Consider the following 18,121-nt stretch of genomic DNA (forward strand, 5'->3'; position numbering starts at 1 on the left):
TAAACATATTTGGAGACAGTCTGGGTCAGTCTGCTCCATTTCGTTATGCTTTACCCCCGTTTCCTTATTATCAGTCCCCATTTTGCTTAAGAATAATTAAATAAAAGTAATTAATTGAATCATATTTGGAGTCATTCTGGGTCAATCTGCCCCATTTTAACATCATAACGACGATTTCCCTTCCAAGATGGCGCCACATGAAGGCGCCCTGGTATTCTGGTGCTCCCTGTTTTGTCTGTTTTTGTGCATGAAACGTGTGTCATCGTGTCCCTACACCCACGAGGAGCTTCTAAACATCAAATCATCAACACCCACGGACATTACACCAGTTTTTTTAGTGCCTGCAGCTAAACTGGTTCACTTTTTGGCCAAAAAAGCGAGACGACGGCTGAGAGGAAAACGAGCTGGAGCTCTCGTGCGCCTCAGACGAAGGGGCACGCGCACGCCCCTACCTGGGATATTTCTCTCCAACGTCCGCTCACTCCACAACAAGATGGATGAGCTGGCACTGCTGATGAAGAAGAATAGAGATTTCTCCTCATCTTGTGTACTGTGCTTCACGGAGACATGGTTAAATGCACAGACACCGGACTGCGCGCTCCAACTAGAGGGATTCCGACTCCTCCGCGCAGACAGAGACCGAGCACTCTCTGGTGGAAACTAGAGGGGGAGGACTCTGCTTCTATATCAACAACGCCTGGTGCTCCGATGTGACTGTGATCTCCCAACACTGCTGTCCCTCTCTGGAATATCTCTTCATAAACTGCAGACCGTTCTACTCTCCACATGAGTTTAACTCTTTCATACTTTGCTCTGTGTATATTCCACCGAGCGCGGACGTGCACCAGGCCGAGCGCGCGCTTGCGGATCAGATTATGAGCGTGGAGAGAGACTTTCCGGACTCTCTTGTTATAATTCTCGGTGATTTTAACAAAGTGAATCTCAGTCAGGAATTACCAAAATACAAACAGTTTGTTAAATGCCCGACCAGAGAAGGGAGCACGTTAGATCATTGTTACACGACAGTGAGCGGCGCCTACCGCGCGGTGGCCCGTGCAGCTTTGGGACTCTCAGATCACGTGATGGTCCACTTGATCCCCATGTACAGACAGAGACTTAAACTCTCTAAACCTGTTGTGAGGATGTCTAAAGTGTGGAGCAATGAAGCTGTAGAGGAGCTACGCGCGTGCTTGGCCACCACGGATTGGGATATGTTTGAGGCTTCAACAGACAGTCTAGATGACTACACGGACACTGTGACGTCATATATTCACTTCTGTGAAGACAGCATCATCTCACAGCGTACCAGGGTGAGATATAACAAAGACAAGCCCTGGTTCACACCTAAACTCCAGCAGCTCCGTCAGCAGAAAGAGGTGGCTTTCAGAGAAGGAGACAGAGACAGCCATAGAGGTGCAAAGTACAGATTTAGCAAGGAGGTGGCAAAGGCTAAATCCATGTACAGTTCACGTCTGCAGCAAAGGTTCTCTGCCAACGACTCGGCCTCTGTGTGGAGGGGGTTGAAAGACATCACCAACTACAAGCCCAAAGCACCTCGTTCTATTGACGACCTCAAGCTGGCCAATGACCTGAACGTCTTCTATTCACGCTTTGAAGACAAGGACTCACACCTCCCCACCCCCCACACAACTGGATATTCAAACACTCTGGACCTCCCCCCTCTCACTGCTGCCCTCCCCACTCCCCCTGTTGCCCTCTCGGTCCAAGAGGAGGACGTGAAGAGACATTTCAAAAGGTTGAATCCACGTAAGGCCCCAGGCCCAGACTGTGTCTCTCCTGCCACCCTGAGACACTGCGCTGATGAGCTGGCCCCAGTCTTCACGGGGATCTTCAACACCTCCCTGGAGTCATGCCATGTTCCAGTCTGTTTCAAGTCCTCAATCATAGTTCCAGTCCCCAAGAAACCACGTGTCACTGGACGTAATGACTACAGGCCTGTGGCTTTCACGTCTGTAGTCATGAAGACCTTCGAACGCCTGGTTTTATCCCACCTGAAGTCCATCACCGACCCCCTCCTGGACCCCCTGCAGTTTGCCTACAGAGCCAAGAGGTCTGTAGATGACGCCATAAACCTGGCCCTGCACTCCATCCTGCAGCACCTGGACTCCCCAGGAACCTACGCTAGGATCCTGTTTGTGGACTTCAGCTCTGCATTCAACACCATCCTTCCAGCTTTGGTCCAGGACAAGCTTTCTCTGCTCCACGTGCACAACTCAACCTGCAGGTGGATCACAGACTTCCTGACGGACCGGAGTCAGCGTGTGAGGCTGGGAAAAAATGTCTCGAACACTTGGGCTCTCAGCACAGGATCTCCACAGGGCTGTGTCTTTTCCCCTCTGCTCTTCTCCCTGTACACTAACTGCTGCACCTCCAGCCACGACTCTGTAAAGCTCATCAAGTTTGCGGACGACACCACCCTCATCAGACTCAGTTCGGATGGGGATGAGTCTGCCTACAGGAGGGAGGTGGACCGGCTGGTGACCTGGTGCAGCAGCAACAACTTGGAGCTCAACGCCCAGAAAACAGTGGATATGATCGTGGACTTCAGGAAAGCCACAGCCCCCCCGCCCTCCCTCACCCTCACCAACAGCCCCATCACCACTGTGGTCTGTCACCGCTTCCTCAGCACCACCATCACCCAGGACCTCAAGTGGGAGTCAACCATCAGCTCCCTCATCAAGAAGGCCCAGCAGAGGATGTACTTCCTGCGGCAGCTGAAGAAGGCCAAGCTGCCTGTCCAGCTGATGGTGCAGTTCTACACGGCCATCATCGAGTCCATCCTCTGCTCCTCCATCACGATGTGGTACGCTGGGGCCACAGCCAGGGACAGACACAGACTGCAGCGCATTGTGGCCTCTGCTGAGAAGGTGATCGGCTGTAGCCTTCCATCTCTCCACGACCTGCACATCTCCGGGACTCTGGGCCGAGCAGGTCGGATCACAGCTGACCCTTCTCACTCTGCACACAGTCTATTCAAACCACTCCCCTCGGGCATGAGGCTATGGTCCATCCGGACCAGAACCTCCCGCCATAAGAACAGTTTCTTCCCCTCTGCCGTTAGACTCATGAACACCTCATAACTCAGTCACCTTAAGCTTAACTCTGTCACTTTATCATTTTATCACGGGTCACTTTAGACAATGTACTTTGGTTTTTAATTGCACTCCTCCCACTGCACTGTTTTTTCTGTTTCTCTGTTTTTCTGTTGCACACAGCCTTTCATATTTCTTTTTTTTATCTTATATTTTATCTTATTTTGACACATATGTTATATTTTATCCTAGCATTTTATCTCTTCTTAATGTTGCACCATTGTACCAAAGCAAATTCCTAGTCTGTGAATCCTGTTCACTGGGAATGGCAATAAACTTCTTCTAATTCTGATTCTGATTCTGATTTTGTTACTTTTTATCTCCATTTTGTGATTATTAGGCTCCATTTGACTCCATCTGGCAAATGATTCCACCAGAGTAAGCTACTTTTGAGCGGGGGTTTGCGCTCTTGTTCCCCTTGTAAAGTGTGGCATTTCTCCCACGCAGCTGGATGCCTCTGTTTTAGATGCTGGAATAAGTTTATTGTGCGGCTGCGTTTTGTTGCAATGGGCTATAGACAAACTTTTCAGCATGCAGTCACATATTCCACGTCTGTTGCAGCAATCCCAAACCACAAATGAAACTCACTCTTCATTATCGGTTAGCCATGTTTGTTATTTTGTGAAGGAAACGGGACGGGAAGAAGGGAGCTACAGAAGGTCCTGGGGAGAAAAAGGTGCACCACAGCAAGAGGAGAAAAAACTCATTTTTTAAAAAATCGTGTCACTGCTGTTGGAAACACACGAGTACTCACAAGTATTTTGTTTTCTGAAGTCTCCATAGCTGTTTGTTGCCATATACAGTAATGTTAAAATCAAATCAATTTTATTTACACTCAACAAAAATATAAATGCAACACTTTTGGTTTTGCTCCCATTTTGTATGAGATGAACTCAAAGATCTAAAACTTTTTCCACATACACAATATCACCATTTCCGTCAAATATTGTTCACAAACCAGTCTAAATCTGTGATAGTGAGCACTTCTCCTTTGCTGAGATAATCCATCCCACCTCACAGGTGTGCCATATCAAGATGCTGATTAGACACCATGATTAGTGCACAGGTGTGCCTTAGACTGTCCACAATAAAAGGTCACTCTGAAAGGTGCAGTTTTGTTTTATTGGGGGGGGGGGATACCTGTCAGTATCTGGTGTGACCACCATTTGCCTCATGCAGTGCAACACATCTCCTTCGCATAGAGTTGATCAGGTTGTCAATTGTGGCCTGTGGAATGTTGGTCCATTCCTCTTCAATGGCTGTGCAAAGTTGCTGGATATTGGCAGGAACTGGTACACGCTGTCGTATACGCCGGTCCAGAGCATCCCAAACATGTTCATTGGGTGACATGTCCGGTGAGTATGCCGGCCATGCAAGAACTGGGACATTTTCAGCTTCCAAGAATTGTGTACAGATCCTTGCAACATGGGGCCGTGCATTATCCTGCTGCAACATGAGGTGATGTTCTTGGATGTATGGCACAACAATGGGCCTCAGGATCTCGTCACTGTATCTCTGTGCATTCAAAATGCCATCAATAAAATGCACCTGTGTTCTTCGTCCATAACAGACGCCTGCCCAAATTCTCTGAAATGCCTTTGGAGACGGCTTATGGTAGAGAAATGAACATTCAATACATGAGCAACAGCTCTGGTTGACATTCCTGCTGTCAACATGCCAATTGCATGCTCCCTCAAATCTTGTGACATCTGTGGCATTGTGCTGTGTGATAAACCTGCACCTTTCAGAGTGGCCTTTTATTGTGGGCAGTCTAAGGCACACCTGTGCACTAATCATGGTGTCTAATCAGCATCTTGATATGGCACACCTGTGAGGTGGGATGGATTATCTCAGCAAAGGAGAAGTGCTCACTATCACAGATTTAGACTGGTTTGTGAACAATATTTGAGGGAAATGGTGATATTGTGTATGTGGAAAAGGTTTTAGATCTTTGAGTTCATCTCATACAAAATAGGAGCAAAACCAAAAGTGTTGCGTTTATATTTTTGTTGAGTGTATATAGCGCCAAATCACAACAAACAGTTGCCCCAGGCGCTTTATATTGCAAGGCAAAAGCCATACAATAATTACAGAAAAACCCCAACGGTCAAAACGACCCCCTGTGAGCAAGCACTTGGCGACAGTGGGAAGGAAAAACTCCCTTTTAACAGGAAGAAACCTCCAGCAGAACCAGGCTCAGGGAGGGGCAGTCTTCTGCTGGGACTGGTTGGGGCTGAGGAGAGAGAATCAAGAAAAAGACATGCTGTGGAAGAGAGCAGAGGTCAATCACTAATGATTAAAAGCAGAGTGGTGCATACAGAGCAAAAAGAGAAAGAAACACTCATGGGAACCCCCCAGCAGTCTAAGTCTATAGCAGCATAACTAAGGGATGGTTCAGGGTCACCCGATCCAGCCTTAACTATAAGCTTTAGCAAAAAGGAAAATTTTAAGCCTAATCTTAAAGGTAGAGAGGGTGTCTGTCTCCCTGATCCGAATTGGGAGCTGGTTCCACAGGAGAGGAGCCTGAAAGCTGAAGGCTCTGCCTCCCATTCTACTCTTAAAAACCCTAGGAACTACAAGTAAGCCTGCAGTCTGAGAGCGAAGCACTCTATTGGGGTGATATGGTACTATGAGGTCCCTAAGATAAGATGGGACCTGATTATTCAAAACCTTATAAGTAAGAAGAAGAATTTTAAATTCTATTCTAGAATTAACAGGAAGCCAATGAAGAGAGGCCAATATGGGTGAAATATGCTCTCTCCTTCTAGTCCCCGTTAGTACTCTAGCTGCAGCATTTTGAATTAACTGAAGGCTTTTCAGGGAACTTTTAGGACAACCTGATAATAATGAATTACAATAGTCCAGCCTAGAGGAAATAAATGCATGAATTAGTTTTTCAGCATCACTCTGAGACAAGACCTTTCTAATTTTAGAGATATTGCGCAAATGCAAAAAAGCAGTCCTACATATTTGCTTAATATACGCATTGAAGGACATATCCTGATCAAAAATGACTCCAAGATTTCTCACAGTATTACTAGAGGTCAGGGTAATGCCATCCAGAGTAAGGATCTGGTTAGACACCATGTTTCTAAGATTTGTGGGGCCAAGTACAATAACTTCAGTTTTATCTGAATTTAAAAGTAGGAAATTAGAGGTCATCCATGTCTTTAAGTCTATAAGACATTCCTGCAGTTTAACTAATTGGTGTGTGTCCTCTGGCTTCATGGATAGACCATTCCTCTGCAGATGATCAGTTAGCTGTTTTACAAATACCCTTTCAAGAATTTTTGAGAGAAAAGGAAGGTTGGAGATTGGCCTATAATTAGCTAAGATAGCTGGGTCAAGTGATGGCTTTTTTAAGTAATGGTTTAATTACTGCCACCTTAAAAGCCTGTGGTACATAGCCAACTAATAAAGATAGATTGATCATATTTAAGATCGAAGCATTAATTAATGGTAGGGCTTCCTTGAGCAGTCTGGTAGGAATGGGGTCTAATAGACATGTTGATGGTTTTAAGGAAGTAACTAATGAAAATAACTCAGACAGAACAATCGGAGAGAAAGAGTTTAACCAAATACCAGCATTACTGAAAGCAGCCAAAGATAACGTTATGTCTTTGGAATGGTTATGAGTAATTTTTTCTCTAATAGTTAAAATTTTATTAGCAAAGAAAGTCATGAAGTCATTACTAGTTAAAGTTAAAGGAATACTCGGCTCAATAGAGCTCTGACTCTGTCAGCCTGGCTACAGTGCTGAAAAGAAACCTGGGGTTGTTCTTATTTTCTTCAATTAGTGATGAGTAGTAAGATGTCCTAGCTTTACGGAGGGTTTTTTTATAGAGCAACAGACTCTTTTTCCAGGATAAGTGAAGATCTAAATTAGTGAGACACCATTTCCTCTCCAACTTACGGGTTATCTGCTTTAAGCTGAGAGTTTGTGACTTATACCACGGAGTTAGGCACTTCTGATTTAAGGCTCTCTTTTTCAGAGGAGCTACAGCATCCAAAGTTGTGCTCATTGAGGATGTAAAACTACTGACGAGATACAATGAAACTTATTCCCCACTGCTGGGTAGTCCATTAAAGTAAATGTAAATGTTATTAAGAAATTATCAGACAGAAGGGGGTTTTCAGGGAATACTGTTAAGTCTTCAATTTCAATACCATAAGTCTGAACAAGATCTAAAGTATGGTTAAAGTGGTGGGTGGCCTCATTTACATTTTGAGCGAAGCCAATTGAGTCTAATAATAGATTAAATGCAGTGTTGAGGCTGTCATTCTCAGCATCTATGTGGATGTTAAAATCGCCCACTATAATTATCTTATGTGAGCTAAGCACTAAGTCAGACAAAAGGTCTGAAAATTCACAGAGAAACTCACAGTAACGACCAGGTGGACCATAGATAACAACAAATAAAACTGGTTTTTGGGACTTCCAATTAGGATGGACAAGACTAAGAGTCAAGCTTTCAAATGAATTAAAGCTCTGTCTGGGTTTTTGATTAATTAATAAGCTGGAGTGGAAGAATGCTGCTAATCCTCCCCCTCGGCCCATGCTACGAGCATTCTGACAGTTAGTGTGACTTGGGGGTGTTGACTCATTTAAACTAACATATTCATCCTGCTGTAACCAGGTTTCTGTAAGGCAGAATAAATCAATATGTTGATCAATTATTATATCATTTACTAACAGGGACTTAGAAGAGAGAGACCTAATGTTTAATAAACCACATTTAACTCTTTTAGTCTATGGTGCAGTTGAAGGTGCTATATTATTTGTTTCTTTTTGAATTTTTATGCTTAAATAGATTTTTACTGGTTGTTGGTGGTCTGGGAGCAGGCACCGTCTCTACGGGGATGGGGTATTGGGGGGATGGCAGGGGGAGAGAAGCTGCAGAGAGGTGTGTAAGACTACAACTCTGCTTCCTGGTCCCAACCCTGGATAGTCACGGTTTGGAGGGTTGTTCAGAATGTTCAGAATAATAGTAGTGGCATGTGACTGGAAAGATTAATACAGATTTTGAGTATATTTCTTATTGTTACATGGGAAACAAGGTACCAATAGATTCAGTAGATTCTCACAAATCCAACAAGACCAAGCATTCATGATATGCACACTCTTAAGGCTATGAAATTGGGCTATTAGTAAAAAAAAGTAGAAAAGGGGGTGTTCACAATAATAGTAGCATCTGCTGTTGACGCTACAAACTCAAAACTATTATGTTCAAACTGCTTTTTTAGCAATCCTGTGAATCACTCATGTAGTATTTAGTTGTATAACCACAGTATTTCATGATTTCTTCACATCTGCCAGGCATTCATTTTGTTGGTTTGGAACCAAGATTTTGCTGGTTTACTAGTGTGCTTGGGGTCATTGTCTTGTTGAAACACCCATTTCAAGGGCATGTCCTCTCCAGCATAAGGCAACATGACCTCTTCAAGTATTTTGACATATCCAAACTGATCCATGATACCTGGTATGCAATATATAGGCCCAACACCATAGTAGGAGAAACATGCCCATATGATGCTTGCACCACCATGCTTCACTGTCTTCACTGTGAACTGTGGCTTGAATTCAGAGTTTGGGGGTCATCTCACAAACTGTCTGCGGCCCTTGGACCCAAAAAGAACAATTTTACTCTCATCAGTCCACAAAATATTTCTCCATTTCTCTTTAGGCCAGTTGATGTGTTCTTTGGCAAATTGTAACCTCTTCTGCATGTCTTTTATTTAACAGAGGGACTTTGTGGGGGATTCTTGCAAATAAATTAGCTTCACACAGGCGTCTTCTAACTGTCACAGCACTTACAGGTAACTCCAGACTGTCTTTGATCATCCTGGAGCTGATCAGTGGGTGAGCCTTTGCCATTCTGGTTATTCTTCTATCCATTTTGATGGTTGTTTTCCGTTTTCTTCCACGCGTCTCTGTTTTTTGTCCATTTTAAAGCATTGGAGATCATTGTAGATGAACAGCCTATAATTTTTGCACCTGCGTATAAGTTTTCCCCTCCAATCAACTTTTTAATCAAACTATGCTGTTCTTCTGAACAATGTCTTGAACGTCCCATTTTCCTCAGGCTTTCAAAGAGAAAAGCATGTTCAACAGGTGCTGGCTTCATCCTTAAATAGGGGACACCTGATTCACACCTGTTTGTTCCACAAAATTGACAACCTCACTGACTGAATGCCACACTACTATTATTATGAACACCCCCTTTTCTACTTTTTTTTACTAATAACCCAATTTCATAGCCTTAAGAGTGTGCATATCATGAATGCTTGGTCTTGTTGGATTTGTGAGAATCTACTGAATCTGTTGGGAAAGTGTAGGAACACGGACCCACAACAGGGGGCGCAAATGAACGGACAATGGAGGAAGTCAAATAACAATGCTTTACTGTTGTGAAACACGCACAACAAACACAACTGATTACAATGTCCAAGTATAAGCCGAATTCCAACGGTGTCGTGTGGGCAGGCTCGAAGATAGGAGACGTCTGGAACCACCCGATTTCCTCCGCCACCGAACCCCGGGAATACTGGAGCCGCCAAGTCCCGAACTCCCAGGTGGCCACTGCCTCCGCTCGTCGGATCCGGTACTGCTGGCGAGGAACAGAAACAGTCAGATGTGGGTGCGTCTGCACGCAGCAGCACGTAGGGTAGAAACACCACCTCCACCTCTCGTCAGAAAAATACTGTAGTGTAGGAATGTGAGTACTTATCCAATAAAGTCCAATACAGTCTCCAGCTGTCCTACACACAAGCAACAAAGTATTATTGTCAGACGATAACACAATTGGCTGAGTACGTTACCTCCTTGGTAGAGCGATATCTCAGCAAAGAGGTGGAGATGACGTCTTGCTGATATACTGATGCTGATCAGATGAGTGGTGACAGCTGTCATAGGTGATGAGCGTCAGCTGTCACCCCGGCTACTCCTGTTAGGCGGCAGCGCCCTCTGGTGCCTGGAGCCCGCACTCCAGGCAGGGTGCCCTCTGGTGGTTGTGGGCCAGCAGTACCTCCTCTTCTGGCGGCCCACACAACAGGATCTACTGATACCTTTCCATGTAACAATAAGAAATATACTCAAAACCTGGATTAATCTTTTTAGTCACTTAATGCACTTGGCTTCAGTGCAGAACGTTCCCGGTTCGATTCCCACCTCTACCACATTTCTCCATGTATTGTGAAGTTGCGTCAGGAAGGGCATCCGGCGTAAAATTTGCCAATTCAACATGTAGATCCACCTTGGATTTGCTGTGGCAACCCCGAGTACAAAACAAGGGAGCAGCTGAAGGGACTTACTAGTCACATAGCACTACTATTATTCTGAACACTACTGTACTTTGAAACCGGTCACAGAAGTGCACAAAGTAACCCCGGTGGATCATCGGATGGTCACTAACAGCCTAAATCTTAATTGTTATGATTTTGGTGCGGCATGTCCTTTAATGGTCGGAAGCCACTCTTTGTTTCAGGATGGTTGTTTTCGGCTAGTGGTCTCACACAGTTGTTAGCAATCCATGCAAGAACCTTTACTGTGGTCAGCAGTAAGGAGATTCTGTAAGGGTTTAAGCAGGCAAACCTGTCGCTTTTCCACTTGTGGATGGTGACAATTACTGTCTTTCTGGCATTTCTTCTTGAGTCCAGATTTTGATAATGAGTTGGTGCAGCTGGTGTTGGAGAAAGGGACCAACTTCTTGAAAAACCTCAGTGAGACTGTTGCCTTCCTTGGGTGCTTTGTTGTTTTTCATGCCTTTAAGGGCAACAAAAGTTTCTTCAAGAGTTGGAGTTCAACTGAGTTCTTCAATAATGTCTTGGTAAATGGTTGAGCACTTCCTCCTCTTCACCAATTGGGTTTTAGTTCAAGAGGTGTGTTCTTTTCTTCAAGCCCTGATGTCATCTTTTGCCTAATAACTGTGCACACAGTGTATCGTCTCTGGTATATTGTGTCACACATAACAGCCTGGTTGTCCTTCAGTCCTCAGATCATCTTGACTACTGTACATGGGATTTGCCCAACTAAACACATTGGCTAACAGATATGTTAACAAAACACATACATAAAGTGCAGTGAAAAAGAGACCATCCAATTGCTGTTTTGTGACCACCCTGGACACTGTCAATTCATCTGTGATTACACACAAGAATGTGATGACACTCATATTATTTAAGAGTCTTGTGTAATGGGTTTAGTATGACTGGAAACCTGTATGAACAAAATTCTTTATTCACTAATGAACAATGGGAGTGCAAAGCACAGGGCGAAGCAGTCTGTGTAGCAACACTGGGACTGGCAGGTTAACCCTCTGAGGTCCACAAACACTATATTGCTTCACAATATTGTGGTGGACACAGAGCTAAGTCAGCAGGTGAAGCTTTGAACTGACCAGACAATTTACTACATTCTAGTGGAAAAAGGAGTTGATCTTCTCATATGGAGACCTGACCTTGATTTCTGATTTCTGGTGATACAAGACACCTTATCAGCATTGTCCCAGTCCACTCAGTTGTAAATGGGTACAGGCCTTGGCCATGGAAGTAACTCATGATTTACTTGTGACAGAGGGACTCTAATCATCTCTATGTGACATGTGAGTATTCACACCACCACCGCCCCACCCCCGCAACACATGTGCCATTCAGAGGGAGCACACTTGCCTGACATGCTGATAATAATGTACAGACAAGATCACATGGGGACCGGCCAGCCACATCTGAGCATGCACAGCACGGCAAGGCATCTCTCAGCTGATCACCGGCCAGCCACTCACTGACATCTGGAAATGACTGCTCAGTGCACACGATGCGTTAACACAGGACAAGTATATAAATAAATATGACAATAACTACATACATAATTACAGAAAAAATAAGTAAAATAAATTATCACTGAACAAAGAAACAGAGAGTCACACTTTGTTCTGTGCACTGAAAGAAAAAGTGCGTGTGTCCGCAAACAGCTGTAGCTATCGGGATCTGTGGACCTGCAAGTTACAGCTGGAGAACACATAACGTGTTATGACAAACATGACCTTACAACTCTCCACCATGGCACGCGTGCATGTGCATGCTGTCCTCACGTGGAAATACAAAAAAACATATATCACTTTTGCAATGGCCTGCAGGACAGAGGTGTTTGATCATGCTGACAGTGACAAGAGTATCACTTGCATAATGAGGGAACATCAGCTATGACATTTTGGCCATGTGGTGCATTTGTCAGGGCATGAGCCAGCCCACAGTCTGAAGGAACCCACCATGTTGAAAAGGCCAAGGACACGTCCACCTATCATTTGGCTGCAGCAGATAGATGGTTACTTTTGAGACATGGGGGTGGACCAGTCCTGTGCCTTAGTGGTTGCCATCCAGTATCCAGTGCAGTTCTGTGGTGTGGTTGATGCTGTAATGCACAGACCTTGCGCATGCTCCCAAATCTGACCTAACCTGACCCAAGAGGGTCTATACATCTCATATGGGTCCTGGATTTACCAGTTACTCTAGCTGCCAGTAGGCATGGCAATAAACTCGAGTTATTTCAGCAAAATTTTTAAAACTTAAGGTAGAAGTATTTGGAAGTACTAAATTTATTTAAGGCTAAACAGAGAGAAGTGAGTTTTGATGATGAATCCTTGCTGAAAGGACTGAATTGTACTTTGAGTCACAGCTCTCTTTATAGTTTAACTTGAGGTAATTTAAAAAGAAAAAATATATTTCCTAAATCTAAAATGACATTTTAATCAAGCTCTGTTTTCAGGCTCAAAATATAACAAATCAGAAGAAAATATTTTTTCACATTAACATCACTTATTTTTGCTTATTTCAGATTGTTCTGAGATCCCTCAGTTTTCTGGTTACTCACCTGTTTTAGTGCAGGTGTCTCCAGCTCCGACTGGACAGGCAAGCTCATGGGTGGGGTCAGGGATACAGATACAGCAGGATCTGAGGGGGGTATAAGTAATCGTACCTCAAATACCTGCAAATTAAGTGCAGATTTGTGCTGCTTTGTGCATCTTGAATCAGTGCAGCACTGCCCAGAGACTCGGACTCTAATGAATGTTTTACACTTTACAAGGAGACTGGAAGGTTTTTATCTAACATGTTGCTGATTCATTCATAGTGCTGGATTTCTGAGGAGCAGGTAGAAAAAAAGTGACATTAGTTTTGCATAGTACATTACTACAGTAGATAACAGATAAATACTATATATCATTTCTGGGTTGTGGTGTCCCCAAAAATATTTCATTATCATCAGTCTCATAGCTGTTATTTATAACAAATAACCACATACAACTCTAAAGATGTTTGTGGCCTTAGTGGCTGGGTTGCATGATTGGAGGAACTGTGCATGTTCAAATTTGACCTATTTCATCTCCAGTTTTCATGGAAGAGTGGCACAGAGATGTTTCCTAAAAAGAAGGCATGACATTTCAGCAACAGTTTGCCAGAATACACAGGAGAGACATGTGCCTAGATTTGATCAGTTCTCCTGTACAAAAATCATTCTCACTTCCCATCCAACATAAATGCAACAGTCAAAAAAAGAAAAAAAAAAGCACAATACACATTTTCTCCAACCATGGCCACAGAAGATTGTCGTGGGAGTCTGCCTACTCCAGACAGAGTTACCACACCGTACTATTTTGTTTGTATTTATTAATAATTTATGGATATGAGGGCATCATGCTGGATTAGTGTTTAGCAATGTTGCCTCAGAGCAAGAAGGTCCTGGGACTGCTTCCAGCCTCGTCCTTTTTGTGTGGAGCTTGCATGTTCTCCCCATGTTCATGCGAGTTCCCTGCGGGTGCTCTGGTTTCCTCCCACTTCCAAAGACATGAAGGTGAGGTGAATTGATGGCTCTAAGTTGACCACAGGTGTACGTGTGAGAGTGAATGTGTTCGCCTGTCTATATGTGGCCCTGCGACAGACTGGTGTACTGTCCTGGATTAACCCTGTCACCCTGTAACTGCTGCAACCTGCATGTGGTTTGGCTGTACCATCAGGACTTTACTACAGGCTGGCAATAGCTGGAAATGGGCATTGCCATGGGGTGCTCAATTGCTCCCATCATATTTGTTGCAGCCTTCGAGATCATCCTAATCGGGACAAGCAAGATGGTCAGAGGAGTGAAGCTGCCATCAGGTCAAAGGCTGTCACCAATGAGAGGCTATATAGATGACATCACCACCATTCTCCAGACAGCAGTATGTACAAATGATGAAGATCAAATTTGCCAAATTGCATAGTTTGTTCCTCAGGAATGGGGTTAGGAGCGACCATACCATCTTTGTCGTAGGCAGTGAGGAGATCCCATTGCTAGTAATTCAACCCATCCATACCCTGTGTCAAGCCTACACTGAAGAGCTCTCTGACAGGCAGATGGGGGAAGCAGTGTGGAAGCAGCTCACAGATGGCCTGGCAAGGATCAATCAGAGCCAGCTCCCCCACAAGTATTAAGTATGGAGCTACCAGTTCATACTGTGCCCAGTGGTGATGTGGCCTCTGGAGATGAGCGAAGACCCCTCCTCAGTGACAGACAAGATGAACAGGCTGGCAAACTCGTTCATCAGGAAGTAGTTGGGACTGGCTATCTATCTATCAGACATAGTCCTCTTCGGCAGGAACACGGTACGACTGCCGCTGCGATCCATCAGCCTGGGATACAAACAGAAGAAGGCTTGGATGGTGTTGGAGCTGAGGGAATCCACTGACCAGCTGGTGAGAGCACCTGGCTCCCAGATACGAAGAGAGGAAGTGGTTGGCCCAGGAAGAGGTTGGCATGGCAATCAGCAGACTGAAACACTTCAAGGTATTTGGTAGAGTCCAGGAGGGATGAGCAGGCCTTGGGAGAGGCAAGGCCCTCCTCTTCTGGTCAAAGGCCTCCAAGGAAGAGCAGAGAGCCATGGTGGTGGCAGGACAGAGCAGGAACACCTTACCATCAAAGCATCATCTCAGAGCCAGCAAGGAAGCTGGATGTTGTACAAAGGTATCGCAGACAGGCCCATGTCATGCTCTGAGCTGTGGAAGATCTCCCAAGCCAGGCTCAGCTTCATTATCAAATTGACTTACAACACCCTACATTGTCTCCGAAAACTCCACCAATGGTTTGGTGTTGACGAGACCTGTCCACTTTGCATTGCCATCAATGCAAGCCTCCAGTATATCCTGTCAGCCTGCAAGACAGTGTTGTTCCAATCCCGCTACAGTTAGTGATATGATCTGGTGCTGAGGAAGCTGGCAGAGGTAGCAGAGTCATGTAGAAAGGAAGATAACAGTAGACCTCCTAATCCAGCAAGATATCCCATCCTGTTTGAAAGGGCCGGGGAGAACATCAACACCCCCCACCAGAGAGAAACATCAAGACTCCACTCACCCAGTAGTGAGTGACCATGAGGGTCAATGTGGGGGATAAAAGCTCCAGTTCACTAGAGAGATTATAGAAACATCACTCCAGCCAGACCTGATTATGTGGTTAGAGCCATGCAAGACCAACCTGCTGGTGGAGCTCACTGTCCTGTGAGAGGAGAGTATGGAGGCTGCCAGTGAGTGGAAGCTTTCCAAGTAAGCAGACCTGACGGTGGAATGTAGGGAGGCTGTGTGAAAAGCTATCACGTGCCCTATTGAAGTGGGATGTAGGTGCTTAGTCAGGTCCTTAACTGCTCCTCTACTCCACAACATGGGATGCACAGGAGAGGGATACCAGAAAACTATCAAAGATCTGGCTGAGCAGGTGGAGAAGGGCAGCTTCTGGCTATGGCTAAGGGGAACCATAGACATTGGGGGCTGAATAACACCTAGGGCATCAGCAGGGGGTGGCAGGGAGAGATCCCTGCCATGGCTAAACCACCAGGAGATGTACAGTTGTATGCAAAACTTTGGGCACGCCTGATAATTTTCATGATTTTCCTTTATAAATCATTGGTTGTCTGGATCAGAAATTTCAGTTAAATATATCATATAGCAGATGGACACACTGATATTTGAGAAGTGAAATGACGTTTCTAGTATTTACAAAAAGTGTGCAATAATTATTTAAACAAAATTAGACAGGTGCATAAATTTGGGCACCCTTGTCATTTTATTGATTTGAATACATTTAGCACTAATTATTGGAACACAACATTGTTTTGGTAAGATCATTGACCCTTGACCTCCTTACACAGGTGAATCCAATCATGAAAAAGGGTATTTAAGGTGGCCATTTGCAAATGTTTCCCCTCTTTGTATCTCTTCTAATGAGTGGCAATATGGGAGCCTCGAAACACCTCTCAAATGACCTGACCAAACAAAGATTGTTCAACATCATGGTTTAGGGCAGAGGTCTCAAACCGGTTCCAGAAAGGGCAGAGAAGGTGCAGGCTTTCTGTGCAACCACCCACTCCAGCAGGTGATTTCACTGATTAACTGATTCCACCTGCTCAAAGTGATGTTAATTAGTGAAATCACCTGCTGGAGTGGGTGGTTGCACAGAAAGTCTGCACCCTCTTGGCCCTTTCTGGAACCGGTTTGAGACCTCTGGTTTAGGGGAAGGATACAAAAAGCTATCTGAGAGATTTCAGGTGTCAGTTCCACGGTGAGGAACATAGTGAGGAAAGGGGGAGACCACAGGCACAGTACTATTATGGCCCGAAGTGGCAGGTCAAGAAAATCTCAGATAAGCTAAAGCGAAGGATGGTGAGGGCAGTCATAGTCAACCCACAGACCTGCTCCAAAGACCTACAACATGATCTTGCTGCAAATAGTGTCTCTGTGCATCATTCAGCTATACAGCGCACTTTACAGAAAGAGATGCTGTATGATGCTGTTATGCAGAGGAAGCCTTTTCTGCGTACATGCCACAAACAGAGTCGCTTAAGCACATTTGGACAAGCCAGCTTTATTTTGGAATAAGGTGCTGTGGACTGATGAAACTAACATTGAGTTATTTGGACATAACAAGGGGCAGTATGCATGGCTGAAAAAGAATACAGCATTCCAAGAAAAACGCTTGCTACCTACAGTAAAATTTGGAGGTGGTTCCATCATGCTGTGTGGCTGTGTGGCCAGTGCAGGTACTGGGAATCTTGTTGAAGTTGAGGGTCACATGGATTCTCATCAATATCAGCAGATTCTTGAGACCTATGTTCATGAATCAGTGACAAAGTTGAAGTTGCGCCGGGGCTGGATCTTTCAACAAGATGACCCTAAACACTGCTCAAAATCTACTAAGACATTCATGCAGAGGAACAAGTACAACATTCTGGAGTGGTCATCTCAGTCCCCAAACCTGAATATTATTGAAAATCTGTGGTGTGATTTTAAGCGGGCTGCCCATGCTCGGAAACCAACAATCCTGAGATGTTTTGTAAAGATGAATGGTCCAAAATACCTTCAACCAGAATCCAGACTCTCATTGGAAGCTATAGGAAGCATTTAGAGGCTGTTATTTCTGCAAAAGGAGGATCAACTAAATATTGATGTGTTTTATTTTTTTTTTATTTTTTTTTTTTTTCTGTTGGGGTGACCAAATTTATGCACCTGCCTATTTTTGTTAAAAGAATTATTGCACACTTTCTGTAAATCTTATAATCTTAATTTCACTTTTCAAATATCACTGTTTGTCTGCTATATGATATATTTAACTGAAATTGCAGATCCAAACAACCAATAATTTATAATGGAAACTCATGGAAATCATCAGGGGTGCCCAAACTTTTACATACAACTGTACTGGGTTTAAAGGAGTGAAACATCCATTTCTAGTGGTCCCCAGCTGATGACCCGTTTATACTCACAGAGGTGTTACACTTGTACAAAGGTACCAGGCAGCAATGCCCAGCAGTTAGACCATCAACCTGTATCTTTAAAGTTTATGGATCCATCCCCTGACTTATCAAGAGAAAATTGGCTGCAAAAGTGATTATTTCAATTAAAAATAATTCTAATATAGTTTGTTCAATTCGTTTTGGGCTCTAAACATAGAGGGTCTTTGTATAAAATGGCACTAATTCCTAAATGGTTAT

At 44.3% G+C, this 18,121-nt stretch overlaps 1 protein-coding gene across 1 annotated transcript in view; it reads right to left on the reverse strand.

Moving 5' to 3' along the window:
- si:ch211-112f3.4 (EF-hand and coiled-coil domain-containing protein 1) overlaps positions 1 to 18,121 on the reverse strand; it is a 46,541-nt gene that overhangs the window by 12,456 nt on the left and 15,964 nt on the right. The window contains exon 4 of the mRNA XM_034167403.1: positions 12,982 to 13,061. Within this exon, the coding sequence (XP_034023294.1) occupies positions 12,982 to 13,061 (80 nt within the window). The remainder of the gene's footprint in view (positions 1 to 12,981; positions 13,062 to 18,121) is intronic.

This window comes from Thalassophryne amazonica, chromosome 3 (genome assembly GCF_902500255.1).
Source record: "Thalassophryne amazonica chromosome 3, fThaAma1.1, whole genome shotgun sequence".
Taxonomy (NCBI): Eukaryota; Metazoa; Chordata; class Actinopteri; order Batrachoidiformes; family Batrachoididae; genus Thalassophryne; species Thalassophryne amazonica.